Below are 21481 nucleotides of genomic sequence, written 5' to 3'. Positions count from 1 at the left end.
GGATGATGATGACAGATTTACGGGTGAGAGGAACGAGGATTTTCGGATGAAGCCCGATACTTTTCTACTCTCAGATTGTCCGGGTAGGGAAAATAAAGCATTAAAAAACGATGCAAGGCTAAATACAGCAGCCTTGTTGGGATTCGATACACGGTCGGCATGGGCGAGTATGTTCGTTCTTGGTAGAAAATACCACCCGAATTCGTTACACTTTAATTCCCGGTGTCGCAACCTCGACTGATGAGCTAGATCTTTGGCCCAACGCTCTAACCATTAGGCTACCTGCCGCCCCACATGGGGTTCTGGTCATAGCTGGAAAATGTTACATGTTATTCCATCACAGTCATGTCATGAGTGTAATACTGTATTGTGAAAAATACAAGGGGGATTAGAAATGATGCAGACAATTACATTGATAGAACCCACCATCTATCTGTAATGTTAAAGCTGATCTACCGCCAGGAGTGTTTTATCCACAGAGGAATAACACAACACAGACACATGGCAAAGCAGTGCAACATGTTTCCAACCCTACAGAAATATATAATATATAACAGTACACACTGAGCACGGTGAAGTAAGTATGTGTTAATCACATGAATTAATAAACCCTTCAGATTAACAATGTGGCCATCATATTTCTCTCCTCACAGTCAAAAAGTACTGGATGACAATCCTGAGAGAAAGTAGGAAAAAAACGACATTAGGACACAGATAAACTAAAGCAATTGCAAACTATTATGCCATGTTGGTTTGATACAAGCCTGCATATACGAGGTTATCAATCATAGTGTGTATGAGCAATAAACAGAAGTGATTCTTCTGGTGAATTACCATTGATCTTGCAACCTCTTCTTTCCCTGTAATACAAAACATAATGTCCTTTTTAAGATATTTTTTTAGTGGAAATGAAACGGAACAATAACGGGAATGCTGGTGTCTACAACACAAATACAGTTTTTAGTTTAGTTTTTTGTATTTATATATATTTTTACATATGAGCTGCTGTATACTCACATTTGTGTCATCATATAGTGTTTGCTGGACTCGCAGGCTTTCATTTGACTCATTGCTGCCACCGCCTGGCTAGTTGAAGCATCACATGAAGCAGAGCAGGAGTGGGACTGGTGGACAGCTTGGGTGAAGTTGAATCGTAACCACTCAAAATGGTCTACAGTGTCATAAAATAACATTTATAATGTAAGATATGTTGGTTATTCTGTAATCACTATCACGAGAGTGATATGATTTATGTCCAGGACACTGTCTCAATGGGACTTTGCTTAAATAAAGGTTATAAAAACAAATACATGTATATATATATATATATTCTTTGATCCAGTAATACCATACCTCTCTGTAGACTCAGATCTAGGGACATATTTCTCTGTGTGTCTCTGTGCAGGAAAATAGCCCTCCTTTGTGCTGTTTCATTCGCATGCAGCATCGCCTGTGTACAAAGCAAATCTACAGTCACTGACAATCTATATGTTGTTTTAGAATAGATAGTTTTGACCAAAAGTTTTGATGCCAAGGAGTTGTATTCTGAACATGAACAGCATACAATATATAGTCTATGTATTCTGAACATCAACAGCATACAATCTATAATCTATGTATTCTGAACATGAACAGCATACAATATATAGTCTATGTATTCTGAACATCAACAGCATACAATCTATAATCTATGTATTCTGAACATGAACAAGGATGTCAAACATGTGAATGTCTAAAATGACATTGGAGGCTACACTCACATTCTCCTGCAGGCTGAGGCTCAGGGACACGTAATTCTCTCTCAGTCTCTCAACGACAACCTCCATCTCCTGCTGCAGTGTGGTTTGGTTCTCCTGGCTCAGCCTTACAGACTCCAGCAAGGCCTGCTTTTCCTTCTCCCACACAACCTTCGCCCCCTCCATCTTCTCCGTCAGGGACTGTGTAACAGAGTTAAGATTGTACCGGTAAGCTCACAGCAAGCACTGGCTCGAGCTCTTGTACAGACAGTGTACCCTGGGTTGTACCCAGATAGGGAGGGCACCATACTGCTGAACAAGCAGGCACACTGTGGTCCACACCTGTTGGGCTACGTTGCACTGGGACACGCCCTTCATGTGAGGAGAGGTGGCCCACACCACGATAACGATGAGGGAGACCATGGACCACAGGGTCAGCAGTGCCATCACCAGGTTACAGCAGGTCCCGGATGACTTGGAACGAGCCATGGTGTTGAAGGGAGCTGTGGTTGCGCTGGGAATGACAAAGATCATATCCCTTGTCGGTTATGTCTGACAACAGAGACAGACAGCAGTTGCACAAGCTTCAGGCGGAAGGACTCTTTTGTGTCCACTGTGATGGGAAAAAAGTCTCATAAGTCCAGACAGAAGTTAACACTTGTCTTTATCAACCGAGCCTAATGACTCATGTTACACAGGCTGAAGAAGTACTGTATATTGTAAGGTTTTCCGTTTAACTGTAGAGTCCTCGTTCAATAAAAACACCTCACTTACCTTTGTCCAAATATCCCCTTTAAAACCAATACCCAGTCTTTCGCCACATCTTAGTTAGAATGCTTTTATAGAGGAAGAATCCTAGCAGCCCCTCTGTGTTTATTTTATCATGCCAGGACTAGTGTACAGTACACTCCACGCTCATCACTGCACATTCCATCTCACTACTTTTTAAACAAATCCTTTTGTAGAAGGTTGTTCACATGCCAACTACTTGTAGAAATAAGACTACACTTTCCCTGACAAATGGTCGTAGACTCCTATGACATCACAACACCTAGAGATCAAATATATCCCAAATGGCACCCCATTCTGTATCTAGTGCACTACTTTTGACCAGAGCCCATAAGGATTCGATTTTAGCTGGTCAAATGTTTATTAAGTTGTAAGAATCTTTCCCTCAATTACTTTCCACAAGGATTCGATATTAGAAGATCAAATGTTTATTAAGTTATTAAGTTCTCAATGGACACAATAAATATACACAAGGAAAGTTAAGCTACATGTATTTAAGCTTGTTTATTTAAAACACAAACCTGTCTAAAACTGTTCAAACCAATAAATACATACCAATTATACGTTTTGCGTACGTTAAAATAATTCAGTGGGAGATCGTTTGGAACACTGCTGTATTCTTAAGTGCAAATGAGAATATTAAACTAGGGAATTACACATTATATAGGGTTCTATAGTTTTATGGTGAACATGGAATGTGATGCATAGATTTAATGACTAACTCGTGGAATGTCTGAAGTGTGTGGGTTATTATGGTCGTAATGAAAAATATATTTATATTTTTTATACTTTACATAGTTTAACATCATGTCGGGGCAGTTTCCCAGACAAAGATTAAGCCTAGTCCTGGACTAAAAACCAAATTCAATGGACAACTTCCATTGAGCCTGCTTTTATCCAGGAAACTGGCCCAACGCGTTTTGAGGGACAGCAACTAAGCCTGTATTTTCACTAACATGTCTAGCCATTACTACATATTTGCTTTTGCTTATGTATAGGCAATAAGGTGTTCTATATCCAGGCACAGCGTACAAAGAGCAAAACTAATTTATACAATCTATATATTTTAAGACTACTCTCTCCTTAGGTAAGACAGCTATAGTGTTTGCATTTGTTTCATTTGCATCACAGTACAACAAGTCAGCTGAGTGACATATGGTATAGAATAGATAGCCTACTGTCAATCAGATGAAGTACTGAGATCTCCCTATAATACATCGACATGAATTTCCTGTTATTTCTGTGCAATTTGTACTATGTTGTTACTTATAAACGTCAGCTGAGAATGATACATGTTATGATTGCGTACTTAAAATTGACATACCAAGCCAGACTAAGGCTGTCACACAGGTGCATATACCATGTATTTATTCAACTATGGAGCTTAAAACTCTTTAGGAAAATGATTGCCGGTGCAGAAAACCAAATCGTAACCAAATATACTGCAAAAACGAACAGCGTATTTTACAATGTGTCAGTCAGTATTGCGTATAACAATCAAAATCCTTATCTTCAACAATTAAACATTTATTTAGAAAATGTATTATTGAACACATATTTTGTTGACCAAACATATTCGTAATAAGGATTCTGCGTTGCTAGTTCTCTCCATACAAAGTGATACAGGAGGAGTAACCTTTTTCCCAATCAAATGTGTGTGAGGGGCAGCATGGATTATGATCGGGGGCCCAAGCGTTTTCTCTAACCCGAAGAACTCTGGACCCTCATTCTGAATCTGATGACAGCTGGTGTAGAATATGTGCCCTGTTCGTGCCACAAACACACAGACAAAGAAGAAGCTGAGAGTGCAGAAACAGAGTAATGTCTGTGATTCCAACAACCACACCAACACCAGAAAAACTCAGAGCTGGTGTACATGTACTGTCCTGACTGTACCAGACACACACACAGACACGGACATAGTAGGAAGTAAGCTGAGAACTACAATAATGTCATTCAGTGATTCCAGCCCCAGCCAGGTAGGACTTTGCCTACCGGCCATGACCAGACCGCCCTAGAAAGAAGAAACTGAAGAGCGTAGATTCAGACTAATGTCAGTGATTCTATGAGAATAATGTCAGTGATTCTAGAAGGCAGGCCAGGCTCAGGACTATTCTACAAGCCAAGCTGGAGCCAGGTCTCAGGGCATGACCAGACTGTCTTTCTCCCTCTCTATCCCTCTGACCAGCTCCTCCACCCAGCGCACCTCCGACGCCACCTGCTCCGCCAGGACCTCGTAGCGGTTCTCCAGGCGCCCAAACGTCCTCTTGAGAGCATTAGCAGCCAGCATGGCGGCACGGGCATCCTCCTGACTCTGCCTGCGCTGGGCCTGGGTACACTGCAGAGCCTGGCGGATGTGATCCAGGTTGCTGGCGATGCTCTGGTTCTCCTCCTTGTACCAGCCCTCCTTCTCCTCATAGATAGAGAGTAGAGCAGCCACGTCCTCCTGACATGACCTGGAGAAGAGAGATGTTAGCATGAATGGATAGATATATTGTTGTACCCAAATAGAACGGCTTTATATGTGCTTTTAATAATCACAAATTAATTCATCCGCCCATTCATTGAATCATCCATCCATCCCTCCGTTTATCCCCCCCCCCCTACCTCTGGTTGTGCTCCAGGTCTCTCAGCCCCTCCTCGGCAGCAGCGATCTCCTCCAGCACCTGGGAGAAGCGTTCAAAGTTGACGTAGGTGTTGTTGGGGGGCATGGAGGAGTGGGACTTGATGGTGTACTCCTTTAGACGCGTTGTCTTCAGGCGCCTGCGCTCCGGCTTCTTTCCGCTCTCCTCCTGGCGCACGTTTCGCCTCTTGATCACCTGGGAGGAGAGGGGGTTTAATGGATAGTAGATAAAAGTGTGTGGGGGGGTGCTCAATTATTTTGTCTGGCCAAAAAACATCAGTATAGTGGGTGCTATAAGCCAGCAGTTGCATATATTTTGGGGGGGTTAGTGATATGTGAGGTACAGTATGTATGAGATGGTGAAAGGTACCTACCTTGATCCAGGGATGCTGAAGGCTGTCATCGATGGTCATTCTCTTCCTGGAAGAAGCATTTGTAAATGATTAGAGATGAAAATCAATCTAATTTCTTCCTTACTTTTATGCTTTAGTATTTTCAGTTCTAACATTGGTGCAACAAGGTACAAACCTTTATTTCTTGCTCGGGTCCCTAAGATAATATGCTATTAAAAAATACAGACAAAGTACATGGTTCTTGTGTATGTTATGTTAATCATTCCCTGGCATATTCCGTCCAGTGTAAACCAGGCTTACTTGGGATCCTTGACCAGCAGTCGTCTGATGAAGTCCTTGGCCAACTCACTAGTGTTGCTGAAGTACTCCTCGTCAAAGTCATAGTTGACTGCTGAGATGTTGGTCAGAGTCTCCTGCTTGGTCTCCCCCAGGAACGGAGAGGCACCACTCAACCTGAGGACCAACAGACAGCATGGTGAGAACACAATAAGAACACTCAACAGGAGGTAAAACAGTAGTACTGTATCATGTCATTTTTCAGGTCATGGCCAAACGTTATACACAGTAGATTGGCTTTCTTGCTATATCATCATTTTGACGATGGAATTACTGAGAAATACGTGTCACTTCTAGAGTTGTCATTTGTAATGCAAAAATGTGTGTAGATTTGAAATAATTGAACAAAACACTGTTTAATATTGCTCAACTGACTGTATGAAAAGAGACAACCATTATAATGTGAACAAGTACTTACAGAATGTATGTGATAACTCCAATACTCCTGGAGACAAAAGGGACAAAACTTAGTGAGATTTACCCTCAGAGAGAAACAACAGCAACAACAAGAAAACATTCTCAAAATCATAAAAAACATTTAACATTTAAATGATCTTAGTCCATTTTACCACATGTCAGCCTCCAGGCCTAGCAGTTCATAGTTGACTATCTCTGGAGCTGTAAAACAAGCAGCATCAACACCAGAATCGCTTTAAAGCTTTAATTCAACCCAGATGGTCGTCAAGGACATCAACAGACCTCCACTAAATAAGATAAATGTCAAGGAATATTTTCCCCATGTGGGCATACCATAACAATAACATTTCTGGACAGACATTTTATGGATACTGTATGTCTTTCATAGGAATAAGGAATTTATTTTTTCCAACGGGAATCAAAACCCGAAGTGAAAAGAATCCATTTGAAAATAAAAGCCGTACTAATGCCGTTAAAACTGTTCATGGCTATTTTGGTCTTGAGCGGTAGGGTCTCACCAACGAACTCTGGCGTTCCGAAGATGTTTTTAAACTCGTTCCCAGCTTTGATTTGATGAGCGATGCCGAAGTCAATGAGTTTGATCCTGGGGTTGGGAACATTCTTATCCAGCAGCATAATGTTCTCCGGCTGCAACAAAAACAAACAAGCATTCCATAATACAAGTTAGAAGAGAATGGATACACTACAGATGTTTTGAAATATAATAATGTCATATGTTGAAAATAAATAACTGACCTGAATGATTATTACTATTATTATAATATCCTAAACAGTATACTATCATGGTACACTACATGACCAAAAGTATGTGGACACCTGCTCGTCAAACATCTCATTCCAAAATCATGGGAATGGAGCTTGTCTCCCCTTTGCTGCTATAACAGCCTCCACACTTCTAGGAAGGCATTACACTAGATGTTGGAACATTGCTGCGGGGACTTGCTTCCATTCTGATGTTGGGCGATTAGGCCTGGCTCGCAGTCGGCGTTCCAATTCATCCAAAATGCATTAGATGGTGTTGCGGTCAGGGCTCTGTGCAGGCCAGTCAAGTTCTTCCACACCGATCTCAACAAACCATTTCTGTATGGCCTTCCCCAAACTGTTGCCACAAAGTTGGAAGCACAGAATCGTCTAGAATGTCATTGTATTCTTCAGTGTTAATATTTCCCTTCACTGAAACTAAGGGACCTAGCCCGAACAATGAAAAACAGTCCCAGACCATTATTCCTCATCCACCAAACTTTACAGTTGGCCCTATGCATTCATCACTCCAAAGAACGCATTTCCACTGCTCTGGAGTCCAATGGCAGCGAGCTTTACACCACACCAGCCGACGCTTGGCATTGCGCATGGTGATCTTAGGCTTGTGTGTGGCTGCTCTGGCATGGAAACCCATTTCATGAAGCTCCAAACAGTTCTTGTGCTGACGTTGCTTCCAGAGGCAGTTTGCAACTCGGAAGTGATTTTTACCCGCTACAGCACTCGGCAGTCCCGTTCTGTGAGCTTGTGTGGCCTACCACTTTGCAGCTGAGCCGTTGTTGCTCCTAGACGTTTCCACTTCACAACAACAGCCCTTACAGTTGACCAGAGCAGCTCTAGCAGGGCAGAAATCTGACAAACTGCTTGTTGGAAAGATGGCATCCTATGACGGTGCCACGTTGAAAGTCACTGAACTCTTCAGTAAGACCATTCTACTTCCAATGTTTGCATGGGTGATTGCATGGCTGTGTACTCGATTTTATACATCTGTCAGCAACGGGTCTACTAATTTGAAGGTGTGTCCACATAATTTTGTACATATAGTGTATGTGTTTAATAAGGATAACTGTTGAAAACACCAGCCTGGATGGTGTTCACTAAGCACTAGAGACAACCTGGACTTAAGAATAAGAAGTGTATTCTATTGCAAAACGTTTTTCGTTGAACATGACCCTGGCTTACCCAGCTCCACAGCCTACAGTCCACTTTGAGATCAAAGTGTGCGATGCGTTTGGAGTGCGGCACTGCAGGTAGTAGACCCCGTCCGGGATCTGTGTGTGTGTGTGTACCTTGAGGTCAAAGTGAGCTATGCATTTGGAGTGCAGGTAGTGGACCCCATCCAGGATCTGTTTGAGGAACTGTGTGGCAGCCTCCTCTGTTAAAGACTCCTTCTCTGCCAAGAAGTCAAACAGCTCCCCCCCAGACACCCTGAAACACAACATAAACAGATGAATCTCTAAAACAACACACACAACTAGCATCTCAACAGAACCACATCAGGATGTTTTGGGATTTTTCACTTAACAAGAGAGCAGGAACAGAATGTCACACAGGCTAATTTAAACCCAGGTTTGTGGCCGTATGTATAAAATGTCTCAGAGTATTGTGCTGTTCTAGGATCACGTCCCCATGTCTATGTTTTTTCTTTCTTTTTTTATTGAACCTTTATTTAACTAGGCAAGTCAGTTAAGAACAAAATCTTATTTACAACGACGGCATAGGAACAGTGGGTTAACTGCCTTGTTCAGGGGCAGAACGACACATTTTTACCTTGTCAGCTCGGGGATTCTATCTAGCAACCATTCGGTTACTGGCCCAATGCTCTAACCACCAGGCTACTTGCCGCCCCTATCTCATGAATTGTGATTTTTAAAGACAAAACTGATCCTAGATCAGAATTTCTTCTCTGACATTATTTATGAATATGACCCTGGTATCATCTAGTCTCCCTTACAGCTCCAGGATGAGGATGACGTCGGTCTTGTTCTCGAAGATGTCGTGTAGCGTTATGATGTTGCTGTGCTGGATCTCTCTCAGGATGTTCACCTCCCTCTCGATCTCCTCGCGGCTAACGCCCCGGCGGCTAGACGACAGGCGACGCTTCTTGATGAATTTGGCGGCGTACTCAGAGCCAGAGGACTTCTCTTTACACTTCCGTACGATGGCAAACTGTCCGCTGAGGGGGGGGGAATGACATCATGAGAATGATGATACAAAGTAAAACATGGACATAGAATACACAGGAAAGAGTGACTGGGCCACAATCAGATAGCTCATCTAGGAAAATCATGATTTGAAGCAATATACCAATCTTGACTACAGATTGTATAGGCTCGTGTTCAGTGGCTGCATTGCAACACACTGGCTGGCAGGTTCATAACTTTGATGTAATAAGATGAAGACCATTAGCAAATGTAAAGTGGGTGACAAAAAAAATCTAAAATCACCCAACATTTGATTTAGCGCATGATAATGCCTATAGGAAGAAGAAGCTATGAAGGCTGCATTCCAGAGAGTGAATCCGTTCCTAACGGAATGTCTTAGGTTATTGTGTGTCTGCAAAGAAATTAATTTTCTGCTCTGCCATTTAATGTATGTCTGCAAGCCCTTTCCCAGGAGTCTAAACAAAAATAAATCCCATGACTGAAACTTAAAGACGTTCACCAGTGACTTTTGAACTTTTACTGTTCAAAAGTTTGTAAGTATAAAAGTATACAGTAAAGTGCACACTAAAGCGTTTTTTAATTATTTTTATCGCAAAATAGTGTTTTTTAGACAACTGCAAATTTCAAGGAGTAGGGCATTCAAGGAGTTTGTTTGATGGGAAGTCGTGATGTCACCGGCCTGTAAGAAAGTCTATGACCATCATGCTTTTAGGGAAAAATTATAATTTTGTACATGTATTTAACTGAGCTTGACCAATCCCAGTCCCTTTTCTTAGGGGGTCCGGGGTCCTCCCTGGGATCATTGTTATGTAGAAGGTCTGAGAAGCTTTTTAAAAAGGACATTCTACTCCAACATGAATGAAAATAAAATGACGCTGATACCATCTAGAATATAATTTCCACCTCCAGAAATTAGTGAAATAACATATTGGTGAAACATTGAAAAAAAACATTGGACCATGCATATAGCCCATGGTCTATATTATCAGATGTGCTATTAGCAATAGGCATTATCACCTGTTGCCCAACTGATGCAAAATAGTGTCTATAAAATGTACAGGGGTGATTTTAAAATGAAAATATTGGTGGGGCAAACTCAATCAACAAAGCTCATAGGCATCGAAACCAGTACACTACACTGACTACACATTGAATCACATGAGTTTTGAGCCACAGACAAACGTTATAACATGGCTACTTCCCATATCTTTAGCTCTTATTGCACAGAAGACCACGGTAGTCCAGCAGACTTTTCTAGTGTAAACGAGCTAGTAATCTGTCTGCAATATTCTGTGTCTGCCTGCCTGTTATAAAGGGCCCCGGTTAACAACATACAACTATTCTCTTGCTCAATCTATTGCACACTTCCATCAAAGATATGTATAACTATCCCTTCTTTTACATGTGGTTCCATGCCTAATACAGTCTGCCATCAAACATCAACTATAATGCATGTAGCCTATAGGATATTATAGCTAGCCTACGTCAAAACAGATGTTAGCAACTGCTACATGATCCACCACCAACCACTCGACTTGAATCTCATTTTTCCAACATGCTTTATTTTATTGGATGGACATATTTGAAAGTTTAGGTGAATAATGAGCACCAGGCGTTCTATACACATTTCCTTCATAATACTAAAGGTAGAAAATGATTTTCTAGGACATAACTAAGCTACATAGCTACGCTACCTAGCAGACGTGGTAACAGCGTGTGGTAAACAACTAGCTAGCTATGAAGTTGACACATCAGTCCAGAGTTAACCCGCACAAGACGTTGGTTTATCTTTGGCCAATGACAATGAGCCTTATTGGGCGGGAACTTCTACTGTAAACCAATGGAGCACCGAAGAGGGTGCACCCTGCTTTTGCTGGCTAGCTCTCCCAGCAGGTGCTGCGGGGACGTAGTGTCCTCATGAGTGACAGCACCCTGAGCCAATCACGTACAACCAGAGAAGATAAACGACACCTGTACTACCAGTCAAAAGTTTTAGAACACCTCCATTTTTCAATTTTTTATTGGGTTATAGGGTTAATCTGTCTTCCTTTGTTAATGGCCTTTTTCTCGCCATTATGATAGCAATATACTACTTTCTTGCAGTACAATATTGTCCAAATAATGCTTAAGAGGGTGTAGTAACACAGTCTGTTCCAACACTGCTTTTATACAGACAGGGGGTTTGTACAGGTTTGTATCAACAAAAGTTGGGAGACCTGTAGGAATTGTTAACATCAATCTTCAAGGCTTAATTTACTTCCATTGCTGCAGATCAGCTGTAAGTTGTTAACCCATTACTTGTTCCCTGAAAAATGCCTTTTTTTTATATAACTCTGAAATGTAAATAATTTAAAGTTTTTGGTAACCTAAACTTTTTTTAAAACCTCTGGCAGTTTACCGCTTACCTTTGTACCATTTAAGGTTATTCACTGGACTTGAACTGCTTGAATTTCTATAAAAAATTGAAAGGTGGGGGAGTTCTAAGGCTTTTGACTGGTAGTGTACACACAGTACTTTCTCTGTCTGCCCCTCCACCACAGAAAGCACAGAGCGAGGCTGAGACAGCTGCATTTTGGAGATGAAAATGTACCAAAACAAACAGAGACAATGGGAAAGCGACCACATATACTTTATTAGATAAAGCAATTTTCTAAAATAAAATATAATAGTTTGCCAACTGATTTATTGTCGTGACATGAAATAACAGAATTGCATGCAAATCTGCAGGAGCCCCACCTGCCCCATGTGAATCATCACCACTGAAAATGTACATAGGCTAAAGCATGGCATTTGTCCCTTTACATTTACCCCATTGGACACAACATCCTGATTGTTATTATTAATTAATTATTATTATTCACTACCCACATTTTTTGTTGTTGTTTCTATTACGAAGTAGGCCTATGTCATTGCCCTTTTAAGAGACCATTGCCCCTTTAAGAGCTCTGTTATGCAGCTGCCCCTAACATGCTTGAAACTCCTGTTGTAACTACATTTGTCAAAACATACCACTTGCGCAATTGAAGGAGTAGAGACATAAATGTGGTAGCAATGGAAAACTGTGATCCCCTCTTTTTGTTTAGGCCAAAACTGCTTTCAAATTACATTTGCCAAAAGTGCTTTTAAAAGTGTTCATGTGATTGCATTAAGAATTATCGTGCATTGACTACTTGCCAGAATACATGTTTCCCTGTAGGCTACACACCACTGTTTGAATTGAGTGCTGCGGTGGTGCGCATTATAGACTATTTAATACCCTTCATCTGAACGTTGGAGTGTCAGCAACAATCATGCATGTCAGTTCAGTGTACACAGCTTAACAGAGAAAATAAAATACTTAAGAAAACATTTATTTGGGAATATATTTTGTAGAACAGCTTCTCTGTATTAGGCAATGTCACCCCCCCATTTAAAAAAAAATGGTGGTTCTACATTGATCTCAAAAATAACCTCTCCAGAATCCACATGATGGAAATCCGTCACAGGAGAACATTAACTCCTGCAGTTTCCTGAGCAAACTTAGTCTCCCCTCCTCTCACAGTAAGTCTAAACTTAGAGGCATGGACAGAAAATAAATGCCCAAATTCCTCACTCCTCCCCAACTCATGGCTGTCCTACCTTATCTGTTGACTGAAACCAGACTGTGGCACTTCTCCTCTCCATAGGATACCTGAGATTTAACAATAACATGTTCTTCCTGCACTCCCCTTTCTCACTCAGTAGATTTCCATACCTTCAGTTCTAATATGGTAACATGAATAAGGATACTTCAAGTTTAGAAGTTAGTACCCAACACAATGATGTCATTCTTCTGCTGCAACACTGTAGCAAAAAAAAACTACTTCCATATAAAGCACTATGTTCAAGTAGTGCGCTATGAAGGGAATAGGGTGCCATTTGAGATGAAGTCAGGTTTTAATCCTCTACAAGCACATGACTCATTCTATTGCTCTAGCTCTGTTTAGTTTACAAGGACTTGCTAAAAACAGAGTTTGTATAACAAGGCAGAGTGCAATGCAGTTTAATAAACAGTCCCACAAATACACTGGGGATGTGCCAATGGATGTTTTCCTCCTGCTATGCATTTTCAAGTTAAATATGTGGTATTATACTGGTAAATCAATTATGAGAGTCAAACAACAGATTCTATATTAAAAAGATTGTTTGGCAAAATTGTGTTTCACTTCACATGCAATGCAAGCGACAACAAAAAGGTGATAAGAGATCTGTATTATTCTACCACCTCATTGAAAACATATTCATTAGTAGGCATACTTGATTGAAACTGTCTGATGTGCTGGGTAGGCCAGGTTTAGAGTTTACCTCACTCGCCCTGAAGTGCGAACTCTACCCACTGATGCACCGGGCAAGCTGAATCAAGTCAAGGCTAGTATCATCCAGAAAAACAGTATCACACAAACACGTCCGATCTTGAAAAAGCAGAAGAATCTGTGCGCTCTCAGATAGTAATAGTAGTTAGCCCTACAGATGTCAGAACTTACCTCCCCAGCTCCTCCCCCATATCGTAGAACACCTCCACATCCTCTTGCCTGAAGCCAGCCATGGGTTGCTGCTGAGAGAAGCTGTCTTGAATCACACTGAAATACAGAAGAGGGGGAACAAAATAGTTTTAGTAACTACCAGAGAGAGCACAAAGACCAATATCATAACAATGACAGATGAATGTGATGTTGACATGAGCAGAAATGCCTAAATGAACTACAGGATTGATTGTTATAGACATGTTATAGCAACATTAGGTGGCAGTGATAATAAAATCAGCTCAAACAAACACATACATTATGGATTTATGACAGCCCGCACATTCCCCCACCAAAAAGATAATCAAGGACAACAACCACCTGAGCCACTGCCTGTTCACATCGCTACTATCCAAAAGGCGAGGTCAGTACAGGTGCATCAAAGCTGGGACAGAGAGACTGAAAAACAGCTTCTATCTCAAGGCCACCAGACAGCAACCACTAACTCAGAGAGGCTGGTGCCTACATTGAGACCCAATCACTGGCCACGTTAATAAATGGATCACTAGTCACTTTAAACACTGCCACTTTAAATAATGCCACTTTAATAATGTTTACATATCTTACATTACTCATATCACATGTATATACTGTATTTTATACCAGCTATTGCACCTTGCCTTTGCTGCTCGGACATCACTCATCCATATATTTATATGGGGCGACAGGGTAGCCTAGTGGTTAGAGTGTTGGACTAGTAACCGAAAGGTTGCAAGTTCAAATCCCCGAGCTGACAAGGTACAAATCTGTCATCTGCCCCTGAACAGGCAGTTAACCCACTGTTCCTAGGCTGTCATTGAAAATAAGAATTTATTCTTAACTGACTTGCCTAGTTAAATAAAGGTAAAATACAAATATGTACATATTCTCATTCACCCCTTTAGATTTGTGTGTATTAGGTAGTGGTGTGGGAATTGATAGATTACTTGTTAGATATTACTGCACTGTCAGAAACTAGAAGCACAAGTATTTCGCTACACACGCATTAACATCTGCTAACCGTGTGTGTGACCAATACATTTGATTTGATCCAGCAGTGGCCGTCCATATTTGGCCGAAGGCAACACTGCAGGCTGATGTCGATGCATTAGTCAGTCATACTTACGTCATATTATTCCACTACCTAGCAGATTAAAGGCTCTCAATGAGGTTTAAACATGACATTAGATAACCATTTGCTAACTTCTGCTATCAAGAAAAAAACATTTCGATTTGTTAAATAGGCAAAACAAAACAAACAAAACAAATCTTGCAGACTACGTCTGTCCACTTAGTCCAGAAGAAAATAGCTCACCAACAAACCTAGCTAAAACACGGGGCTGATATGACAACGGGCCAAATCGATAACTATTCATAACATTTAAGCTATGGTAACAATTTGACAAAACTATTACATTGTATCTAGTTAACTTGCTAGCTGCTAACTTACATTAGCCAGTCTTGCTATCCAATTTAGCAATCGCTGCATGCTAGCTGTGCTTGTCATACACACGGTCGGCATTCGAAGCAAACGCTAACGTTTGTGTAAAATGGCACTTTTATTTTAAAAATGACGAAATTTAATCACAATAATATAGACAGCTACCTACATTATAACGTTAACTGGCTACGGGTCCCACATTCGTCTCCGGAGTCAAAGGTGGTTGAAGATAATTACAGCATGTTCAATATCAGGATGGACCATATGGCATGAGGGGCTCCTGGTGACTGGATGGATAGGTATCCCACCAGGCATTCAGACCATTTTTAAAATAACTTAATTATAAATTTCTGCTCCAACTTTCACCTTTCCGATGTTTGACGTTCTCAGAATCCAACTTTAAAAAATGTTATTGGTTTAACTCTACAACTAGCGACAGGCAATTCAAATATATAAATTATTATTGGTTGGTATCTTCCAATCTTATGAATCTTGTCAGTGAATGTAGAATTTCTTCAGCTCCTCTGACAGACTATTGTTCCATTATTCTTTTGTTTTGATAATGACAAAGACATTTTCTAAAGCATATTGAACATTTCATTATTTTATTTGAAATAATGAGTCATTTTGTTTACAGTCGAAAGCTCTTATCAGAGAGACCTGTCTTGATTCTGATCTTTCTCCTACTAACAAATGGGAAATGATTAAATTCAGAATTCGATGTCTTGATGGCTACGGGTCCCGTAGCTACTGGTAAAATGCTAGTTCGGAAAAGATTCATCAAGCTCATGGATATTATTGTTGATATTAACAGGCTGAGCAATAAACTTGATTTAAATGAAAATGAAAAACCAGAGCTTGCTAAAAGCCCAACGTGAACGACATATAGAACGATAAAGCACATGATGCCTTCATCCATTCAAAGGCCAAATAGATTGAAAAAGGTGAGAAAAAAACGATCTTATTTCTTTAGGATTTAATCCATTTATGTAAATGACACTATATCTGATGATTTTGAAGTGATTAATAAGAAAATACACTTTCTACAGTTCACTATATCAATGTCATCTTTGGGAAGGCAACTTTGATTCCTTTAATAACTCTGTTTAGCCTATAGAAGAAAGGTTTAAGAAACGGTGATTCTGATGTAGATATTACTGAGTTGGACCAAGCCATTAAACAAATGCCTATAGGTAAATCTCATGGACCGGAATGGTTGTCTCCTGAATTCTATCAACATTTTTGGCCTGATATTAGAGAGTTATTGCTTTTGGTCTACAAAGAGGGTATTGCTAATGCTATCTTACCTCCTTCTTTGAGACAGGGACTAATAGTTCTTATACCCAAACCAAAGAAGGACTCTCTTTACCTGGACAATTGGAGACCAATCACATTGTTGGCAACTGACAATAAGTTACTAGCCCATGTCTATGTCAATAGGCTGAAACAAGGTCTTGATGATATAATCAGTGAAATTCAATCAGCTTTCATTAAAGGAAGGAGTATTCATAACCAGGCCCAGTGCCACAAGGGTGCAAAGGGGGCATTGCCCCCTTAGTTGGAATATTGTGCCCCCTCAGTTTTGTATCCATATTCTGTCCCACAATCTGCCCCCTCCGTCATGCCCAACCGATTTGTTGTGTATGCTTCATTCATGCGATTCCCTTGCATGCATCATACGTACGTCATACACATTTTACCAGTTAAAAAGAAACTCATTTTGATTGGCCTTCACAGTAGAAGGGCAAGGTCAATTTGACCGTTTAGGTTTACTTTCAAAGTTACGTACTACGAAGAAAAAAAAAGTTTCACCGCTCAGCTGGATGGAATTTAGCTAATGTTAACATTTAGGTAGGTAGCTGATAGTATGGTGGATACTAGAAAGTGGCTTCGCCAGGGCACAATGGCAGCATCGGATCAAAGCGGCGAGGAGGGGGAGAAGCCTGCCACAGAGGCCAAGACCGCTGAGCTGACGCTAATCACCGAGGCCAAGGCCGTCGAGCCCAGCAGCAAAGGTACCTGCGCAACCATCTTGCAGCCTGGTGACATAGGAGGTAACCAACCCGAGGAGGGGCCTGCAGCCGCCAAGACCGAACTTAGCAGCAGCACTGCCAGGTTATTACAAGCACCGACGCCTCCGTTAGTGCCTGACGGCCTCGGTGATGAAGCCAGCGTGGGTTTATCTGGGGAAATACCCAACTTGCCTGTACTGTGGGAGAAAACGGGCATTTTGTAGCGTGTGGTTCAAAGGCAGAGAGTGGCTGGAATATTCCTGCAAGGCAGATGCAGCTTTCTACTATCCTTGTCGAAAATTTTACATCGGCTCCAATGCTAACACCGATAAGGCATTCACCCAAACTGGATATTGTCACGTTCTGACCTTTATTTTCCTTTGTTTTGCCTTTATTTAGTATGGTCAGGGTGTGAGTTGGGGTGGGCAGTCTATGTTTTGTGCATCTATGTTTTTCTATTTCTGTGTTCGGCCTAGTATGGTTCTCAATCAGAGGCAGGTGTTGTTAGTTGTCTCTGATTGAGAATCATACTTAGGTAGCCTGGGTTTCACTGTTGGTTTGTGGGTGTTTGTTTCCGTGTCTGTTCGCCACATGGTACTGTTTCGGTTTTGTTCACGTTTTTGTATTAGTGTTCATGTTGAGTTTTTTTCATATTAAAAACATGGACACTTACCACGCCGCATCTTGGTCCGATCCTTGCTACACCTCTTCAGAGGAAGAGGGGGAAAACCCTTACAGATATAATAACTGCCAGCATGCCATTGATAGCAACAAGGGACTGGGGAGGCACACATCAAGCAAAGAACATTTGAAATGCTTGTTACTTTGGACAGAAAGACAAGCAAGGAATGCACAGGGAGCAGAGATTTCAACACCTGTTAATTCTGCACAGCTTGCAAGAAATCGTATGTATTTGGCATCGATTGTGGACATTGTGGAATTTCTTGCTGTTAACGAGCTTCCTCTCGGGAACTTTGGATGCAAGAGGGGAGGGGGCGGTGGACTATTCCTGGCAATGTTAGATTATACGCTCAGGAAAGACAAAGAACTTGCCTTAAGCACAATTCCCCACAATGCCACATACACATCTCATAACATCCAGAACGAAACATGAGTGAGGTAGTAGGTGATTCATGGTACACACTTTAAAGTGTATGGGACTAAAGACCCAACCGGGTGCGAAAACACTTAAATTGTATTCCGTTAAGTGGGCGAAAACAACCGTGTTTGTGAGCGGCTACTGTCAATGGCAACGAGTAAAGAATGTGGTGCTTTATCGCTGACTAACTTGGTCCTGTCAGAGTTAACAAATGTTGGCCTTAGCACCGACACGATTCTTAGTCAATGTTATGATGGGTCCAGTGTGATGTCTGGTAACATGGGGGCAGGCAAAAGGTAGTGCAGGACAAGCTGAATCAGGAAGTGCCGTATGTGCATTGCTTTAACCACTAGCTGCATTTAGTCATAGTGCACACTATGTCCTCTGAGGGTGCATTGGATGACTTTTTTAATGTGTGTAATTCCATTTACAAGTTTCTCAGGAAACAAACTGTGGCTGCACAATATACAGGAGAAAAACTGAAACGGCTGCTTGAGCAGCGATGGACTGGTCATCTGGCCACGGTGAGTATCATTATAAAAATCTCTGGACCGCTTCTTCCTTCTGCTCAGAGAAATCGAGAGTACCCCTTGCTACGGTACAGAGGTGCGACCTGAGGCTGTGGGCCTATTGAAAGCTGTTTCCGAGCCGAGATTCAGATTCATTGCCTTCATGGTTCACGCCTGCTCGATCCCCCTAATAAGTTACTTAAGGTTGAAGCAACTGATCTGTACACTGGCATCCAAGTCATCCGCAGTGCCCACAATTGTGTGGAAAAACTGCGACGTGACAGTGAGTTTGATGAGTTATGGGAGAAATACAAGCACACGGACACCCCCACTCCAAGCAAACGGCAAAGAGTAGTGAGTAGTAATCTGAAAGAATATGTGGTCGAAACAACAATGGGCCAGCAAGAAGAGGATAATGAGAGGGAGTGCAAAAGACTGTTTTTCAGCATTCTGGGTGCTGTACTGGGAGAAATGTCAGCAAGATTTAACAAACGAAACAGCCATCTTGTTGAGGCCCTGTGTGCCTTACACCCAGAGAATGAAACATTTATGGATGTGGAAAAAGTGAAACCACTGCTGGACTTAATCTCGACCAGCATTTGGTAGGTCTGGAAGGTGTCGTAAACATCATGGAATACATTCTTGTCTGGGGTGATGACACAAAGCAGCGTGACCGAAGACTGAGATAGCTACTAGACAGACTGAGATAGCTACTAGACAGACTGAGATAGCTACTAGACAGACTGAGATAGCTACTAGACAGACTGAGATAGCTACGAGACAGACTGAGATAGCTACTAGACAGACTGAGATAGCTACGAGACAGACTGAGATAGCTACGAGACAGACTGAGATAGCTACTAGACAGACTGAGATAGCTACTAGACAGACTGAGAAGCATCAACTTGAAACTGAAATAAGGACAAGTGCAAAACCAGAATGACAGAAATTTGCTACATTGGAAATGTGTTAAGCAAAAAAGGCCTGAAACTAGACTCCAAAAAGGTCAGGGCAATACAAGAAATGCCAGAGCCAGAGGACCAAGCAGCACTTCAGAGGTTCATGGGAATGTTGCAGTATCTCGCAAAGTTCATCCCAAATCTCTCAGATGTCAGTGCACCACTGAGACAACTGCTGGAAAGAGACTTTTGAAGCTCTGTTCCTGTGAAGACTCCAGTGACACTGAACATCTCGTTCAGTCTCACTGGAGTCTTCACAGGAACACAGCTTCAAAACACTTGTCAGCAATGCGCCAGTGTTAAAGTACTACGACATAAAATAAAAACAGTGACACTATCTGTGGATGCAAGCTCAGAAGGCTTGGGAGCTGTGATCCTGCAAGCTGGTCAGCCAATCACATACGGGTCAAGATCCCTCACAGACTGTCAAATTGAAAAAGGGCTACTGGCAATAGTGTATGGCTGCGAGAAGTTTTATCAATACCTGTATGTAAAACATATCCAAGTGGAAAAGTTTGGCCTTTGGAAACAAAATTCAAGAAGGCCCTCCAGAAAGCACCAGCCAGACTGCAGAGACATCAAATGAAATTTTATTTGTCACATGCGCCAAATACAACAGTTGTAGACCTTACTGTGAAATGCTTACTTACAAGCCCTTAACCAACAATGCAGCTAAAGTTTTTCAAAAGTAACACAAATAAATGTACATAACAATAACGAGGCTATATACATGAGGGACCGGTACCGATGTCAATGTGCGGGGGTACAGGTTAATCGATGTAAATTGTAAAGTGACTATGCATAGATAATAAACAGCGAGTAGTAGCAGTGTACAAACAAAGGGGGGGGGGGGGTCAAAGTAAATAATCCAGGTGGCAATTTGATTAGTTTAGTTGTTCAGCAGTCATGGCTTGGGGGTAGAAGCTGTTAAGGAGCCTTTTGGTCCCAGACTTGGTGCTCCGGCATCGCTTGCCGTGCGGTAGCAGATTGACTAGTCTATGACTTGGCACCACCTAGTATATAGGTCCTGGATGTCAGGAAGCTTGGCACCAGTGATGTACTGGGCCAAACTCATTATCCTCTGTAACGCCTTACGATCAGATGCCGAACAGTTGCCATACCAGGCGGTAATGCAACCGGTTAGGATGCTCTCAATGGTGCAGCTGTATAACTTTTTGAGGATCTGGGGACCCATGCCAAATCTTTTCAGTCTCCTTAGGTGGAAAAGGTGTTGTCGTGCCCTCTTCACAATTGGTGTGTTTTGACCATGATAGTTCGTTGGTGATGTGGACACCAAGGAACTTGAAACTCTCGACCCGCACCACTACAGCCCTGTTGATGTTAATGGGGGCCTGTTTGCTCACATTGCGAGAGAGGTTGTTGTCCTGGCTAGAATCACATTTTGGGGAATATTCAGAGGTGGACACTTTCCGTGGGAATATTTTGGAATTAACAGGAATATATGGGAATTAACTCAAATATATTCAAATTCATATTAATACCATTCACGTTGCATTTTTGCGTTGAATATATTTACCATATCATGTGGAGACAGAAACATAAACCTTTCACCTTGTAAGAAGACATAATTACAAATGATTAAATCCTTCCAATAGAAATAAATTCAAATATTTAGTTACGAATTGAACTTTAATTAAATGAATTGACTCTTCACATGGGATGATTTCACTGAACAACAAAAGAAAGGGAATACTGAATGATCCCAATGATCCATCACATCT

At 41.5% G+C, this 21481-nt stretch overlaps 2 protein-coding genes across 3 annotated transcripts; both read right to left on the bottom strand.

Moving 5' to 3' along the window:
• Positions 1–350: 350 nt before the first annotated feature.
• On the bottom strand, positions 351–2620 carry LOC115102821 (uncharacterized). The gene is made up of 7 exons (XM_029623143.2): positions 2511–2620; positions 2079–2250; positions 1761–1937; positions 1354–1450; positions 1018–1171; positions 835–860; positions 351–676 (listed from the first exon to the last, which is right to left on the bottom strand). The coding sequence occupies exons 2-7, from the start codon at positions 2223–2225 to the stop codon at positions 654–656; spliced, it is 624 nt and encodes a 207-aa protein (XP_029479003.1). The 5' UTR covers positions 2226–2250; positions 2511–2620; the 3' UTR covers positions 351–653.
• Positions 2621–3004: 384 nt separating this feature from the next.
• On the bottom strand, positions 3005–15451 carry LOC115102820 (death-associated protein kinase 3-like). 2 transcript variants are annotated; one of them, XM_029623140.2, is made up of 11 exons: positions 15330–15451; positions 13702–13797; positions 8989–9210; positions 8324–8462; positions 6773–6902; positions 6407–6455; positions 6256–6282; positions 5802–5954; positions 5523–5568; positions 5133–5344; positions 3005–4981 (listed from the first exon to the last, which is right to left on the bottom strand). In XM_029623140.2, the coding sequence occupies exons 2-11, from the start codon at positions 13761–13763 to the stop codon at positions 4666–4668; spliced, it is 1356 nt and encodes a 451-aa protein (XP_029479000.1). In that variant the 5' UTR covers positions 13764–13797; positions 15330–15451; the 3' UTR covers positions 3005–4665. The 2 variants fall into 2 exon arrangements, with proteins under 2 accessions (XP_029479000.1, XP_029479002.1); XM_029623142.2 differs by lacking the exon at positions 15330–15451 and adding an exon at positions 15170–15276.
• Positions 15452–21481: the final 6030 nt, after the last annotated feature.

The sequence above is a fragment of the Oncorhynchus nerka genome, linkage group LG20 (assembly GCF_034236695.1).
Source record: "Oncorhynchus nerka isolate Pitt River linkage group LG20, Oner_Uvic_2.0, whole genome shotgun sequence".
NCBI classification, from domain to species: Eukaryota; Metazoa; Chordata; class Actinopteri; order Salmoniformes; family Salmonidae; genus Oncorhynchus; species Oncorhynchus nerka.
Note: the sequence above shows the minus strand (reverse complement) of the source record. Positions and strands in the feature narration are given on the sequence as shown.